The sequence below is a fragment of the Pongo abelii genome, chromosome 14 (assembly GCF_028885655.2).
Source record: "Pongo abelii isolate AG06213 chromosome 14, NHGRI_mPonAbe1-v2.0_pri, whole genome shotgun sequence".
In the NCBI taxonomy this organism is placed as follows: domain Eukaryota; kingdom Metazoa; phylum Chordata; class Mammalia; order Primates; family Hominidae; genus Pongo; species Pongo abelii.
In genome coordinates, this window is record NC_071999.2 from 50,986,942 (window position 1) to 51,003,191 (window position 16,250).

Sequence of the window (16,250 nt, forward strand, 5' to 3'; positions counted from 1 at the left end):
GTCCTCCAGCCTGGGTGACACAGTGGGACCATGTCTCAAGAAAAAAAATTTTTTGGCTAATTTTTTATTAATAAATCCAAGTCTCTATCTTAATCTGATTTTGATTTCTTCTGAAAGATAAAAGTCAAACATTTCTTGGAAATAACTTTCCCAAGTCCTTAAGATTTAAAAATCTCATTTATAATATTCTATGTAAAACAAATATTGATTTCATTTTAAGCTTAGTGTTAGGAATTTTTTAATTTACATATGCAATACAATCCTGAAGGGCTGTAATGCTGCACAATAAAGTTCTAGAGAGAAAACTAGGATGGGAAAATAAAAATATGCAACGCAAACCACTTTCTCTGCCTTTGTACAGCTGCTATATGTCAGTTTTTGCCTTATAATTCAGTAAGATAGAAATATGTCAATAAGATGATTCTGAAACAAGACGGAGATCACAGTCGAAAGGTGTTCTGAAGCCCACGAAAACTCTAGAAAGCAAATAATCAAGAATTCGCCATTTAAACCAAGATTCTGAAACTCACCATCTCTATTAGTTTCCCATTCTACATTTTCTTCTTCACTTTCTGGAGTTCTCTCCTTAGTGATTTTTATGTCTTCCTTTTCCCTATGTCTCCCTCTTGAAGATTCTTTCTAAAAAAGTACATACATACATTCAGATTACTATATTTTTAAAAATTATGAGGTAGTTTATTGTAATAAGAGAACATTTTAATTTCATTCATCTCCGTTTCATCAAAGAATCAGTTTTGTAAACAGTCACTTATCCACTAAGTAGAGAAGGTAACAAATTCTAGCTTAGCACCACAATGAAAAGACTATACTCCATCTATTTTGCTAAAGAACAAAAACTTTACTAAATAACAAAAACTAAAAGAGATGTAGACTATACTACATCTATTTTACTAAAGAACAAAAACTTTAAAGAGTAGCTAAGATGTAAAAATATACAATGCAAATCTAATACTTTAACAAACTTGTGACATTCAGCTACATAGTGAGCTTCCATGTGAAAACCACTGGGGAAAAGACAGTTTAAAATGAATAAAATACAATGGAAAGATTTGTAAATGATTATATTTTAAAATGTCAAAAAACGGCTAAACCATTCACCATAGACTTCTAAAAATAACTGATCTAGGACTTGTCATATATTCAAGTAATTGTCATTTTCCTAGACACCTAAGGATAAATCCAAACTCATTTAATAGTATTATAAAGGTTTACAAAAAGATATTTTATCCATTTTGATGAAACCAAATGGTACCTAAAATAGTCAGTAAATTAGTCCTCACTACTGCTGCTAAAAAACAGGTTTTACATTTTATTCCAGGTATAAAAGCAGCTTACACACAAAAAAGGACAAAATTAATTCAGATTATAAAAGTCAATTAAATGTCTTATTACATAAGAACTCCAAATCATATTTTACTAGGTGCTAAGAAAATAAAAGTAACCAGTGTTATATAATTGTTATCTTCCACCACAGTAAAAGTCTCACTTTTACTAACATTGTAAACACTATGAAAGACACTTACACACAAGGATATTAAGCGCTCAAATTTCTTTCTGAGCATTACTAATCATAAAATTTGGCTGCTTAAAACACAAATTAATTTCTCTTTGTAGTTTTCTTTTTAAAGAACTCTAGTATATATAACTGCCCCTAAATTCTACATATTTAGGCATGAAGTCATATTGTAAATATTACTGACAAAATTTGGGATTGCTGGTAAGACAACAGAGGCTGACGAAAATAATTTGTAAGTTATATGAGAGTAAAACCTCCCATGAAAAAAATGGCAAAGAGTCAAGAAAATAGAAATGGGCCTCTACTTGCACAGAAGACAAAAGGAAGAAATATAATTTACTTTTACTCTTAAAACATATTCTGTGGAACATCAATGAAGAACTATCCTACATCCCAAACAATTTTTGAATGTTCTGTGGATTAAACTCACTATAAATATATATTACTGAATATACTGAATATACTGAATATTACTGAATATACTGAATATTACTGAATATACTGAATAACCATACCAAAAATATTTAATAGAAGGGTATCTCCAAATTATTAAATAACATATTCTGTGCTTTCTGTCCACTTAAAAGTATGTAAAATCCAACTGCAAGTCTAGTTCAAAAGGGTGTCAGAGCAGTAGTGCTGGTGCTGCAAAATCAATCTATAAATTTGCAACATTATTTTTTATCAGATTTAGAGCCAGAAATGTTGTATCAATAAATGTCATTAATAATGATGTATGTAAATATTTCATATTTACCCTAAATATTAAAATTATAATTTTTGAATTGTCCATGTTTTTCAATATGACTCTGACGCTACTCCCAGAGATCATATATAACTTTTATTATTAGGTACCAGAGACTGAATGCAGGCTTAAATAGGTGATGGAATTTCAAGTTCTTACCTCAAATCATAATATAGGAAATTATTTTGGTAACATTTATTAAGAAGGTCTAGCTAATTTAAAAAATATCTTATGTCCTAATTTTCCCCACTTCAACACTGTGTAACTTGTTTAGGTATGTTATTCCTTTTATCAAACAAAGTTATTTCCCCTTTTATCTTATATTCAAATAAACAGGGTATGGTATTACTCGTCCAATGTAGTGTAGCACAGTCTACTATCCCACCTTGCTGTATTTCTTGAACAGAATGGCTTCTCATCTTCTCTTAAATCCAAACATATTAATTAAAAGTATAACCTACTGATTACTATGTGTTCTAAATTAGTCATCCTGGAACATCTAAGTCTTGAAATACTTGAAGAACCACAGTATTTTAGCGAAAACCCTTAGGATCAGGTATTTTAAGAGTTCAGATTTTTTTTTTTTTTTGCATTTCAAAGCATATTAAGTAGTACTACTGTTCCAGTGGAGTCTGGAACAGTAGCCTGTGACCAAATATACTAACATTTTTGCAGCAAAACACAGAAATTCACCACCACTTGTATAAAAACTGTAATTAAATTTATTTCAATTAAGACCAGGTTTTGCTCCCAAATGTCTGTGCCTTAGGAAAAATGTTTGGTTTTAAGTTTTTTGAATTTCAAAATGTAATACACGATTTTAGATGTTTATATTACTTTCATTTCCAGTCTCATATGCATGTTTATTTCTTGAACATTATATGTGTGGGCAGATTATGTTCATCACTAATTTTAGATAAAAAGCAAGCATTACAAAGAATATGAAACAAAAAGGAAGTGTCAAGGCTAAGAGAGTTGAGAACGATGATTAGTAACTAGAGTTTAAAAATGGTTAGGAGCCTGTGTAAGTAATATAATCCAACCTCCTACTCCATGCAGAACAATTTTCCATAATATTTGTAGAGCTATGGAAGCCCTCTATTAGAAGACTCTTGGGGGCAAAAATCTTAGCTCTCTACTGTTGCACCCTTTTGTCCCATTTCCAGACAGTTCTAATTATTAGAAAATTATTTCTCATGCCCATCGCATCTTTCTTAACCTCTCTAGAACTTCTACTGATTGGGACTAGTCCTAACCTCTGGAATTATGCAAAACAAATCTAATAACTTCTTTCACGTGTAGCCCTTTCTTCATCACTCTGTCATCTTCTCTGGGCATACTAATCGGCCAGTGTGCTTCAATGAAACATGATACCCCAAATTAATCTAGTCTTGTCAGAACAGCATAAAGCATACAGCTTCCAACTCCCCTAACTTAGAATTGAAATTATACTTGTATTAATGAAGCCTAACTTGTTTTAGGAGAGAAGAATGGAGCTTCAACTAAGAAACTATAATCTCCTAAAGTATACAAACTTGAACTATTATTTCACATAAAATGAAGTCTATAAATAGGGTAAACTTCAGGCCTAAGTGACTTAGTAACAGTGAAATCATCAAAGACCAAATATTCACTCTTGTTTTCATTTCTCACAGCTCCGCTATTCCTAATGTTGACTTCACATTAAAGCTTATTTCTTACCATAATAAGAAGCAATCTGGGTCTCCTCGATGTATCTCTCCCACAAGCACAAATAAGAATTCCTTCCTTCAGAGTGACTAGGCCAACTTCAGTCACATGGCCACCTATGAATGAATAACTATCAAGGTAATAGCCATGGGATAAATGGCTTAGGCCTGCTTCCTGAATCAATTGAATTAGCAAGGAGAATGGGATTATTATAACTGGATTCTACTAATCAAGGCCCAGCCATGAAAGTGGGATCAATTCCCCAAATCACAATGCTGATACAGAATGAAAAAGTGGTGGAACAGGTTCTGGGGAATCCAAAGCGATCTTCTTGACACTTCATAGTACACTTCGCTTCCTCATGGTACAATGCTACACTTTTGATAACTTCAAAGGCTATAACAAGACAGAATTTCCAACTTAATAAAAATTTCTCCTTTACTATTCACATTTCCGACCCTTCTTCTAAGGTCTTTTTCCATCTTCCTGATGTATATCCTTTTAAATATTCTCTATTTAGTGAAGATCTGTGGTAGTAAACACTCTCAATTTTATCTGAAAAGGTGTTTATTTTATTCTCATTCTTGAAAGTCAGACTTTGGTACATACTTTGGGGTTGATAGGTTTACCTCAGTACTTTGAAAGTATTATTTCACTGCCTTTTAGCTTCCATTGTTTATTATTGATGTCATCCTGTTGCTTCTTTGCATGGGGATTTGTCTTTCTGTATCTAGAGGTTTCTAGTATTTTCTCTATGTCTCTGATGCTTTGCAGTTTCATTATAATAGTCTATCTGTGATGTACTGCACATCTTGTATCTGCAGATTTATGGTTCACCAATTATGGAAAATTCTGAGCTACTATTTCTTAAAATGTTGCTTCTCCAACGTTCTTTTTTTTTCTTCTGGGTTTCCAATTAGATGCATATTGAATTTTCTAAGTATTTCCCCCATGTTTTTAAACCTTGTCAATACTTTCCATAACTTCTCTTTATGTGATGAATTCTGGAGAAATTCTTCAGCTGACAACTATTGTCAGGTCAAGTCACCCTATTCTACACCAGTGCAATTAACGTTCTATGCCTAAAATCAACTCTATGTTTATCCCTAACAGTTTCTGAGCTTCCTATATAATCACACCTCTTATATTGGATTTACTTACATCTTTCCACAATTACTTGGAGAAATTTCCTTTGAAGTTAATATACAAAAATTATCTCAGAACATTTAGTCAAAGAATGACTCAATTATTTGTATGTCAGTAACATTCTCACCTGCTACTAATATTCACTTATAAACATCTATACAAATCTATCCACTACTAAAGTTATCATTCAAGTAATAATTTCCTATTTATTGTATTGACATCAGAGGATTTTAAACATTCAATGTTTTACATAAAACTTTGTTTTCTTCTCCTGTCATCTGTCTATCTACCCATCTTATTGATCTTATCTATCTATCCCATCTATCGATCTATCTAGTTGAAACAGGGTCTTGTTCTATGATCCAGGCTGAAGAGCCATGGCGCAATCACAGCTCACTGTAGTCTTGACCTCTTGGGCTCAAGCAATCCTCCTGCCTCAGCCTCCCATAGCTGGAACTACTGGTACATACCACTATGACAAGCTAATTAAAAAAATTTTTTTATTTGTAGAGACAGAGTCTATGTTGCCCAAGCTGGTCTTGAACTCTTGGACTCAACCAATCCTCCTACCTCAGCCTCCCAAAGTTCGGGGATTACAGGCGTGATCCACGATATCAGGTCTAACCTCTCATTTTATTTTAAAAGAATAATGCTATTACAAATCCTATTGCTCTAAAAATAAACTTAGTTTCATAGAACACTAACATTATCAATGAATTCCAGGATTTTCTTTGAGCAGCTCTAGAATTAATGTTAATACCAATTTTTCTTCTCTGTCATTTACTGCCATGTGGTATCTCAAAATTATTAACAAGTGAAGCAACTATTATTAATTTTAAAAAGATTAGGGTTTCGACCTTAATGTTTTCAAACCTTTATAATTTGACACATCTGATTAAAGCTAAAAAAAAAAAAAAAACTTTATTAATCTAGTAAAATGGCTCATTGTTGTGCTTTGGCCTGAACGTTAGCCCAACAGCCTGCTCAGTCTATATATAGTTTTAGAATATATATACCTAATATTTTGAAATTTTGAAATTATTCACAGATCTGTAGTTTCAGATCCTTTCAATATTATAGAAACAAAGAGAGTAATTTAGTCCTACACTTAATGAAACTGTAGTTTATTTCGTTTATACTAAAGAAAAATACCCAAATAGGATTATTGGAGATTCTTTTTATGAAGTGCTCATATAAATTAAATTAGCCCATCTCAGAAAAAACAAGTAAGAAATATACAAATAACCAAAATAACATCATCTCTAAAAAGTACAAAAAGAATTAAAATGAAAAAGAAACAGTTATTAATACTTCTGTATCTATGTACCTAATAATACAGTAGTGAAGAGCAGAAACTATAGGAGATGGAGTAAAAGAGACAGAAACCTACTACTAAGATACTTTAACATAATGTTCTCAAACCAAAATAGATCAAATATAGAAGAATCTTAAAAAATAGGATACCCAAAGAATAGATGTTTTATATATACTTATAGAACCTAAAAACCAAGAACTAGAAGATATACCTTTTTTTTAAAGCATGGGTGGAAAATTGAGAAAAAGTGACTGTCTTAGGCTACAAAGAAAATCTCATCAAATTCAAAAATATGAAGAAAAACATGAAAGTTACTTTTTAAAAATCAAAAGAAAACACACATACACACATAAAAAACAAAATGTCCTTCAACCTGAAAATTTTAAAACATTCCATTAAACAATTCTTAGATAATGGCTGGAATCCAAATCTAAAGAGGAGAATTTCCCGAAAATAATTGTCATAGTTTGACATATGAGATCCACGAGATTCAGCTAAAGCAGTTATCTGATGAGAACTTACAGCATTAAAGAACATAAATAAAACTGAAAACAAATGTTCAACAAATTCAACAACAACAAAAAAATAAGCAACCAAAGAAGGAATTTAAAGACGCAGAAATAAATGTTAGAAAGCACAAAGAAGGAACTAATATACAAATGTAAAAGCTGATTCTCTGAAAATAAACCACTGGCTAACCTAAACAAGAAAAAAGGGAGAAAGCACAAATTCAAAATCCTAAATGACAAAGTAAAAGTATCTCTAAGAACAAAGCAAAATGAAAAAATAAAACTATGAGGTGTTTTTATTTTTTTTTTATTTTTTGAGACAGGGTCTAGCTCTGTTACCCAGGCTGCAGTACAGTGGTGCAATCTTGGCTCACTGCAACCTCTGCTTCCTGGGCTCAAGCCACCCTCTCACCTCAGCCTCCCGGGTAGCCGGGACTACAGGCACACACCATTACACTCGGCTAATTTCTGCACGTTTTGTAGAGATGGGAGTTTTGCCATGTTGCCCAGGCTGATCTTGAACTTCTGAGCTCAAGCAATCTGCCTGCCTTGGACTCCCAAAGTGCGGGATTACAGGCATGAGCCACTGTGCCTGGTGAGATACTGTGTCTGGTGAGATTTGTTTACAGAACTCTATGCAAACAAGTTTGAAAACTTAGATGAAAAACGGATAAAATTTCTAGAAAAATACTATTTGCCAAAACTGACTTTAACAGAACCAAAAGTCTACATCATTTTTCAAAGAAAAAATAAAGTCAGTTAAAGCTCCTTCATAAAATAGTATACCACACCAAGTGGGTTTCGCAGGGGAATTTTACCAATCCTTTAAAGAGCAGAAAATCTAAATGCATTTAAAATATCCCAGAGTAAAGAACTGGGAATATTTTGTTATTATCTATACTATAGATGAAGTAGTATAGTACTGTTTCAAAGCAGACCTGAATTAGCTGTAAATGTACATTGTAAACTCTAGGGTAACCACCAAAAAAAGTAGAAGAAAGAAGTATAATTGATATGCTAAAAAAGAATGAACAAAGAATCACATAAATGCTCAATTAAAACCACAAATTTTAAACCAAAAAAGGCACAAAACAAGTGAGAACAAAAACAGGAACAAAGAACAATGGCAATGAAGAGAAAACAGTAACAAATATTGTAGATACTAATTCAACTACATCAACAATCACTTTAAACATCAATGGTCTAAATACACCAATTAAAACATAGATATTCTCAGAGTGGATAAAAAAACAAGACCCAATGGTATGCTGTCTACAAGAAACCCACATATAAACACATATATTAATAGATTAAAAGTAAAGGAATGAAGAAAGGTATACTATGCTAACACTAATCAAAAAAGAGTATGAGTAGGTATATTAATTTCAGACAGAGTAGACTCTAGAGCAAGGTAAGTTATCAGAGACAAAGAGGAGCACTGCATAATGATACAGACGTCCAGTCTGCAAAAATACATAACAATTCTTATGTGTATGACCCTACCATCAAAGCATCAAAATACCTGAGGCAAAAACTGATAAAATTGCAAAGAGAAATTCACTATTATGGTTGAGGATTTCACACTCTTCCATCATAAATGGAAAGATTCAGCAGGAAGTCAGTAAAAACATAGTTGAACTCAACAGTACCATCAACAAAATTGATATAATTGATTATAGATGGCTTTATCTAACAACAGCAAAATACACATTCTTCTCAAGCTCATACAGATCATTCACCAAGACAGATCACATTCTGGGCCATAAAACACACTTAACAAATGTAAAAGAAATCATACAATGTCTGCTTTCAGCCACAATGAAATTAAACTAGAAATTCATAACAGAAAGAATAGGAAAATCCCCAAATGCTTAGAAATTAAACAACACAATTTTAATAAACACATCGGTCAAAGAAGAAATTGCAAAAGAAATTTTAAAATATTTTAAGCTAAATGAAAATAAAAATATAACTTATGACAACTTGTTGGATGCAGTAAACACTGTACCCAAAGAGATATTTATAGCATTGAATGTATATATTAGAAAAGACAACCAAAAATCATTAATTTAAGCTTCCACTTTAGAAAACAAGAAAAAGAACAAATTAAACCCAAAGTAAGCAGAAGAAAATAAACTTAAAAATTAGAATGAAAAAAGTCAATGAAATAGAAAACAGAAATTCAATAGAGAAAAATTAGCAAAACCAAATGCTGTTTTCTTTGAAAAGATAAATAAAATTAATCAGCTTCTAGCCAGGCTAATTAAGAAAAAAAGAGAGAAGACATAAATTACCAATAGGAGAAACAAAGGAAGGGATCTCACTACAAATCCCATGAACATTGAAAACATGATAAAGGAATACTATGAACAAAGCATGAATACAAACTTGACAACCTAGATGAAATGGGCCAATTCTTGAAAAATACAAGGTGCCAAAACTCACACAAGGAGAAACAAACAATTTAAATAGGCATATATCTATTTTAAAAATTGAATCAATAATTAATAACCTTTCAAAACAGAAAGCACCAGATGGTTTATAGGTAAAGTCTACCAAATATTTCTGGAAGAAATTATACCAATTCTCTATAATCTCTTCAGAGACAGAAGAGATGGACTACTTCTTAACTCAGTCTATGAGGTCACATTATCCTAATTCTGAAACCAGATAAAGATATTACAAAAAAACTAAAGACCAATATCTCTCATGAATAATAGCAAAAATCTGTATCAAAAATATTAGCAAATCAAAAAGTAACTATATAAAATGATGGATATGGAAATCTGCTTGACTGAAGGTATCATTTCACTATGTATATTTGTATCATAACATGTTATGCAAATTAGATATAATTTTAAAAGTCAAACTTAATCAAAATTAGCAAATCAAATCCCACAATGTATATACCACAACCAAGAAGAATTTATCCTAGGTATGCAAGGCTGGTTCAACATTCAAAAATCAATTAATCTAACCCACCACATCAAGAGACTAACAAAGAAAACTCACATGATTACATCAATAGCTATAGGAAAAGCATTTGATAAAGTCCAACACTCAGACATAATAAAAACTCTTGGTAAATTAGAAACAGAGGCGAATTTCCTCAACTTGATAAAGATCATCTACGAAAAACCCTACGGCTAACGTCATACCTAATGGTGAAAAGTGAGAAGTTTTCCTGCTAACATGAGAAACAAGGCAAGGATGTTCCCTCTCACTATTCCTTTTCATCATACTGAAATTTCTATCTAATGCAATAAGACAAGAAAAGGAAATAAAAAGAATACAGATTATTAAGAAGAACAAAAGTGTCTGCAGAAGACATGATTGTCTATGTAGAAATTCTGAAAGAACTAACAGAAGAACTTCAGGAATTAGTTCTTTTTTCAAGATCTTCCTATAAAGTTCAAGAACTTCAAGACTTCCTATAAAGCTATAGCAATCAAGACTGTGGGTGGGCAAAAGAACTGACAAATAGATTAGTTCAGGTTGCATAATACAAGGCTAATATACGTAAAAGTCAATCACTTTCCTATATACAACAGTAAGTGGAATTTAAAATTAAAACACAATACCATTTTCATCAGTATACAAAAAAATGAAATACTTAAGGATAAATCTAGCAAAATATGTATAAGACATATATGAGGAAAATAACAAAATTGATTAAAGAAATCAAAGAGCTAAATAAGTGAAGTTATTCCATGCTCTTGGACAGAAGATTACATATCTGTCAAGATGTCAGTTCTTCCCAAATTAATAGATTAAATGTAATCCCCACCAAAAAACCCCACAAGTTACTTTGTAGATACTGACATACTGATTCTATATGGAGACCCAGAATAGCCAACACAATACCAGAATAGCTAACACAATACTGAAGAACAAAGTCATGAGACTGACGCTACCTGACTTCAAGACTTCCTATAAAGCTATAGCAATCAAGTCAGTGTGGGACAGGCAAAAGAAATGACAAATAGATCAGTGGAAAATAATAAGAGCCCAGAAATAGGCTCCCACAAATAAAGTCAACTGATCTTTAACAAAGAAGCAAAACCAATTCAATGAAAAAAGGATAGTCTTTTCAACAAACCATGCTGAAACAACTGGACAACCAAATGCAAAAAAAGAGAAAACAACAACAACAACAAAAAAACAAAAACAAACAAAAAAAAGAATCTAGACATAGACCTCACAGCCTTCACAAAAATTAACTTAAAATGGATCATAGATCTTAACATAAGACAAAAAAAAATAAAGCTCCTAGAAAGTAACATAAGAGAATATCTAGATGACCTTGGGTATGGCAATGACATCTTAGACACATCATCAAACTATAATTTATGAAAGAAATAACTGATAACTGGACTTCATTAAAATTAAAAGCTTCTACTCTATAAAAAAAAACCATCAAAATAATAAGACAAGCCATAGACTGGGAATAATAAGCTCAGAAGACATATTCAATAAGGACTGTTACCAAAAACATAAAAGGAACTCTTAAAATTGAATAATAAGAAAACAACCTGTTTTTAAAAATGGGCAAAAGACCTGAACAATCTCACCAAAGATATACAGATGGCAAATAAGTATAGCTTATCTAATAAGGAAATTCAAAGTAAAACCACAAAGAGATACCACTACACACCTATCTGAATAGTCAAAATTCAATTCACTGACAACAATAAATGCTGACAGGATGTGGAGCAACAGAAACTCATTCATTGCTGGTGGAAATACAAAATGATATAGACACTTTAGAAGACAGTTGGCAGTTTTTTACAAAACTAAACATATTCTTACCATACGATCCATTAATTACACTCCTATTTACCCCAAGAAGTTGAAAACATATGTCCACACAAAAATCTGCACACAGATGTTTATAGCAGCTGTATTCATAATTGCCAAAACTTGGAAGCAACCAACATGTCCTTTGGTAGGTCAATGGACAAATAAACAGAATAGCCACACTTTACACTAGGGACTATGAGTAATAATAATGTGTCAGTGTAAGGTCACTGATCGCAACAAATGCACCACTAGTGTGAGACACTGATAGTGGTGCAAGTCCTGCATATGCTGGGGGAGGAAGTGTTATGGGAAATCTCTGTATTTACCATTAACTTTTGCTGTGATCCTAAAACTGTAGAAAACATAGTGTTTTTCTAAAACCAGAAAAGTGACAAGTAAAATTATCTGTACTTGATATCTTAAGTAAAAGATTTTCCCTAAAATACAGAATTTTTAAAACAGAGAAGGAAAAGACCAAAAAAAAAAAAAAACACAGAGAGAGAAAATGGGTAGGGGATACAGTAAATTACCTGTAAATACATGAAGATGCCCAACCTCACTCACAAGAGAAACATAATTAAAACTATGATGAAATAATATTTTTATGAAATTGGCAAAAAGACAAGTTTGAAAACACATACTAACAAAGCAAAGATGAAGTAAGTTGGCTCTGTGTGCTGCTGGCAACAATGCAAATGTCATTATGTAGTAAGATTATGTAGGCATTTACCCTTTGACACAGAAATCCCATTTCTAGAGATTTATATTTCCCTAAGACACAGACACAAAAATACAAAATAACAATTGCATACATTCCCTGTAGCTCTACTTTTAGTGGCAACACAAATAACCTAAAATCTCCACTAATAGAAGACTGGTTGAATAATGTACCACACAATCACACAGTGAAATACTATGTAACTATAAAAAAGCTTAAGATACAGCTTTGCATACTGCTATAGAACAATCTCTGGTACGGTGTTAAGTTAAAAAAGCAAGGGGAAGAAAAATGTATATAGTAATGCTACCTTTTATCTAAGAAAAAGAAAAAAGATGATTATATATACACTAATTTGTGTGTGCATATATATGTAAATATTAAATATATATATTATATGTGTGTATTAAAACAGCAGGATTACCCAAAAACTAAATAAATATGGTTACCTATAGGGAAAAGGGTACAGCAATCATGGGACAGAAGTTAGACTTTTCTGAATGTAAAACTGTTTTGTAAATTTAGTTTTGAAATCATGTAAACGTTTTATGTAATTAAAAAATGAAAGAAAAAAGAAATCTAAAAACTTCAAAATTAGTTTTAATTATCTGATTATTTCGGTTAACCCAACTAAGTATCAATTTGGTGGTTTAACCACATAGAGAAGACCTGTTTCAAGTAACTTAAAATATATGAATTTGACTATATATTCCTAATAGACAGATTTAACAATATTATCCTAATAGGATATGTCTTAAGAACTATATAGAAACCTTAAATTCAGCTCAGTATAACACTATTAGCAATAATATAGTTGTTATTCTGAAACTATTCAATGTAACGTAAGGTCAAGCAAATGAACAATGTCAACAAGGACCAAAATTTTCAGCAGAAGAGAAAAATCATACAACTAAAAAAATCAAAGTTAAGTAAAAGTCCTGCAGTCCAAATCTGAATTATTTGAATTCATGTTTGTTTGTTTTTAAAGAGAAGATCTATATGAATTTCCTAAGCATACCTAATGAAAAGCCCCAAAGACAATTACTAATCTAGTGGTAAAAGCTTTCAAGTACTCTCAGCAAAAGGAACCAAGTTTTTTGAGGAAAATGGCTGATTCCACACACACAGTATGAAATACACAATGTGCTGGGAATACGTGATCTTCATAGAAACAAAGAAACTACAGAGGATTACTAAAGTGGTGTCAAAACAACATGATATAACTGGACTTCATTCAAGTTGAAAGACATTTTGAAAGACCACAAAAAAAAATAAAAAGGCAGGCTGCACACTGGGAAAACATATTTGCAACACATATATCTCACAAAGGATTGGTAAACAGAATATTACAAATTGGTAATAAGACAAAGAGCCTAATTTATGAGCAAAAGATGTTAACAAACAATTAGCCAATAAAAGATATACATAAGATCAAAAATAGCCAATAAACATATGAAAAGATGTTCAACATCACTAACCATCAAGAAATGAAAATTAAAACTACTATATACCCACTAGAAGGGCTAACATGAAAAAGACCAACAATGCCAAGCATTGGTAAGAATACAGAGAGAAACTTATTCAGTGTAGGTGGAGATGCAAAATGGAACAACCACTTCAGAAAACTGTTCAGCAGTTTCTTATAAAGTTAAAAATATACGTAAGACACAGTTCTACCCCTAGATATTTACCAAAAGAAAACTTTTTCACACAAGAACATATATACACACGTTGATAGCAGCTTTATTCGTAATAGCTGAAAACTAGAAACAACCCAAATGTCCATCCACTGGAGAATGGCTAAACAAATTTTGATATATCCATCTAATAGAACATGAATCAGCAATAAAAGGAATGAACTACTGACATATGCAACAATGTGGCTGAATTTGGAAAGTACTATGCTGAAAGAATCAAGACATGGGAATATATATGATTCCATTACAGTGACAGAACAGAGGTTATCAGGACTGAGTTTGGGAGGCGACTGACAACAAAAAGGCATGAAGATATGTTTTGGGTTGACAGATATGTTCTGTATCTTGATTGTGGTGGTAGTTACACAGGTGGCACATCTGCCAAGACTCAAACTGTATACTTAAAATGGGTGCATTTCAATGTTTGAAAATTATATTTCAATAAGGTAAATTTAAAAAAAGGCTCAGGATCCAATACAAAGATCACCCACAAGCTAAGGAAGGGACATCTGGGCATAAAAATACTAATAGTGGAAATGGATTACAGTTAGAGAAATCAGTAAAAACTCATGGTTAGCTTAATACAGATAACAGATGGTCACTAGAAATATTTATATATACCAGTTAGTATACACGCATATATTTATTTGCTCTGCTAGCTGAGAGGTCCTAAAAGAAACAATACCCCAGTAGCACAAACACAGCTAACGTCCAGGTTTTGGTTACTAATACCATTCTACAATAAAAGAAACCAGGGCACATGCACATGCTCATTCCCTTGCTGTGTGTGCCAGTGTGCATGTGTCTCAGAATACTAACCCTTGGAATTCAGTTATCAGGCCGTGAGGAAGCGCAAGCTATCCAAGTGAAGAGACAACATAGAGACAAACAGAGGCCTCTAGCTGACAGCCGGCATCGTCTGCCAGACAGGTGAGCGAATAAACCTTCAAGTGATTCCAGCCTACGTGCTTCCAGTACATTAACTGAGGCCCAGAGATCAAGAGAAAAGACATACCTGCTGTGCCCTTTCTGAATTACTGACAGAATTTGAGCACATCATAAATGGTTGTTTTACGTCAAGGAATAGCAACTGGAACAACTCTTAATGCTATCAAAGAATACATTTGCAGGTCATACTAGGCTAAAACTTAAAAGTTTTTTCCATATAAAATGAAAATATATAGCTATGTTGGAAAATCACCATAATTATCTCCGTACTACATATTCATTACCAAATTTCTACCAGGTGGTAGATACACTGTATCTCTACTTATACTCTTATCCTTCTAAGCCTTTTCTTTTGAAATAAACAAACAACAGTCATTTGATCTATTCACCCCTACAGTGATCAGCTTCCTAAATTTTTACTTTGGTGACTTTCTACTATTTCTATTTTGCATTTAAACTATGTTTTATTATTTCCAAAGAATTTTATACGTACTTCTTCACTTGGTTCTCACCATAACTTGTGATAAACTGGGGCAGGTATATCTATCCTACAAGTTAAAAGACAAAGTCAAGAGACTTACTCAAGATATAGTTAGTAACAATGTTAAGGCCTTCTAACTTAAAAGTCCTCCACTGCAGGAGTCCTGCTAATTCTAACAGCTACAGTATTATCCCTTCCCCTAGAGTCAGTGCCATTTTTTTTTTCTCATCTAGCCAGAAATATCAAGATGCAGAAAAAGAACAAGGTAAAGCCAAGTGCAGTGGCTCATGAATGTAATCCCAACATTTTTGGAGGCTGAGGCAGGAGGACTGTTTGAACCTGGGAGGTGGAGGCTGCAGTGAATCATGTTTGCATCACTGCACTTTAGCTAGGGAGGGAGAGAAAGACTCCATGTCAAGAAAAAAAAAAAAAAAAAAGAACAAGATAGGGGATGTCGGGGGGCAGTAAGAAAACTGAGGAGGCAACTGTGAAACAAAATTAATAATTGCATGGGCATTCTAGAAGGTACAGTTTCCAGAGACAGTAAACTTCATACTAGAAATACATTTTCAATTCAGTATAAGACACTTGGAATAGGTTTAAAGTTGGATAATCAACTTGAGATCCACCTATAGACTGAGAATTGAAAAAGTAATTTGAGTGTA

The 16,250-nt window shown here is 32.4% G+C and overlaps 1 protein-coding gene across 17 annotated transcripts in view; it reads right to left on the reverse strand.

Moving 5' to 3' along the window:
- Window positions 1-16,250, reverse strand: part of ZC3H13 (zinc finger CCCH-type containing 13) — a 97,125-nt gene that overhangs the window by 64,590 nt on the left and 16,285 nt on the right. For 16 of the 17 annotated variants that reach the window (XM_024230862.3, XM_024230866.3, XM_024230855.3 and 13 more), the window contains one exon: window positions 531-639. In XM_024230862.3, the coding sequence (XP_024086630.2) occupies window positions 531-639 (109 nt within the window). Of the gene's footprint in view, window positions 1-530; window positions 640-3,983; window positions 4,088-16,250 lie in introns of all 17 variants that reach the window. The other variant, XM_024230867.3, reaches the window with a different exon arrangement.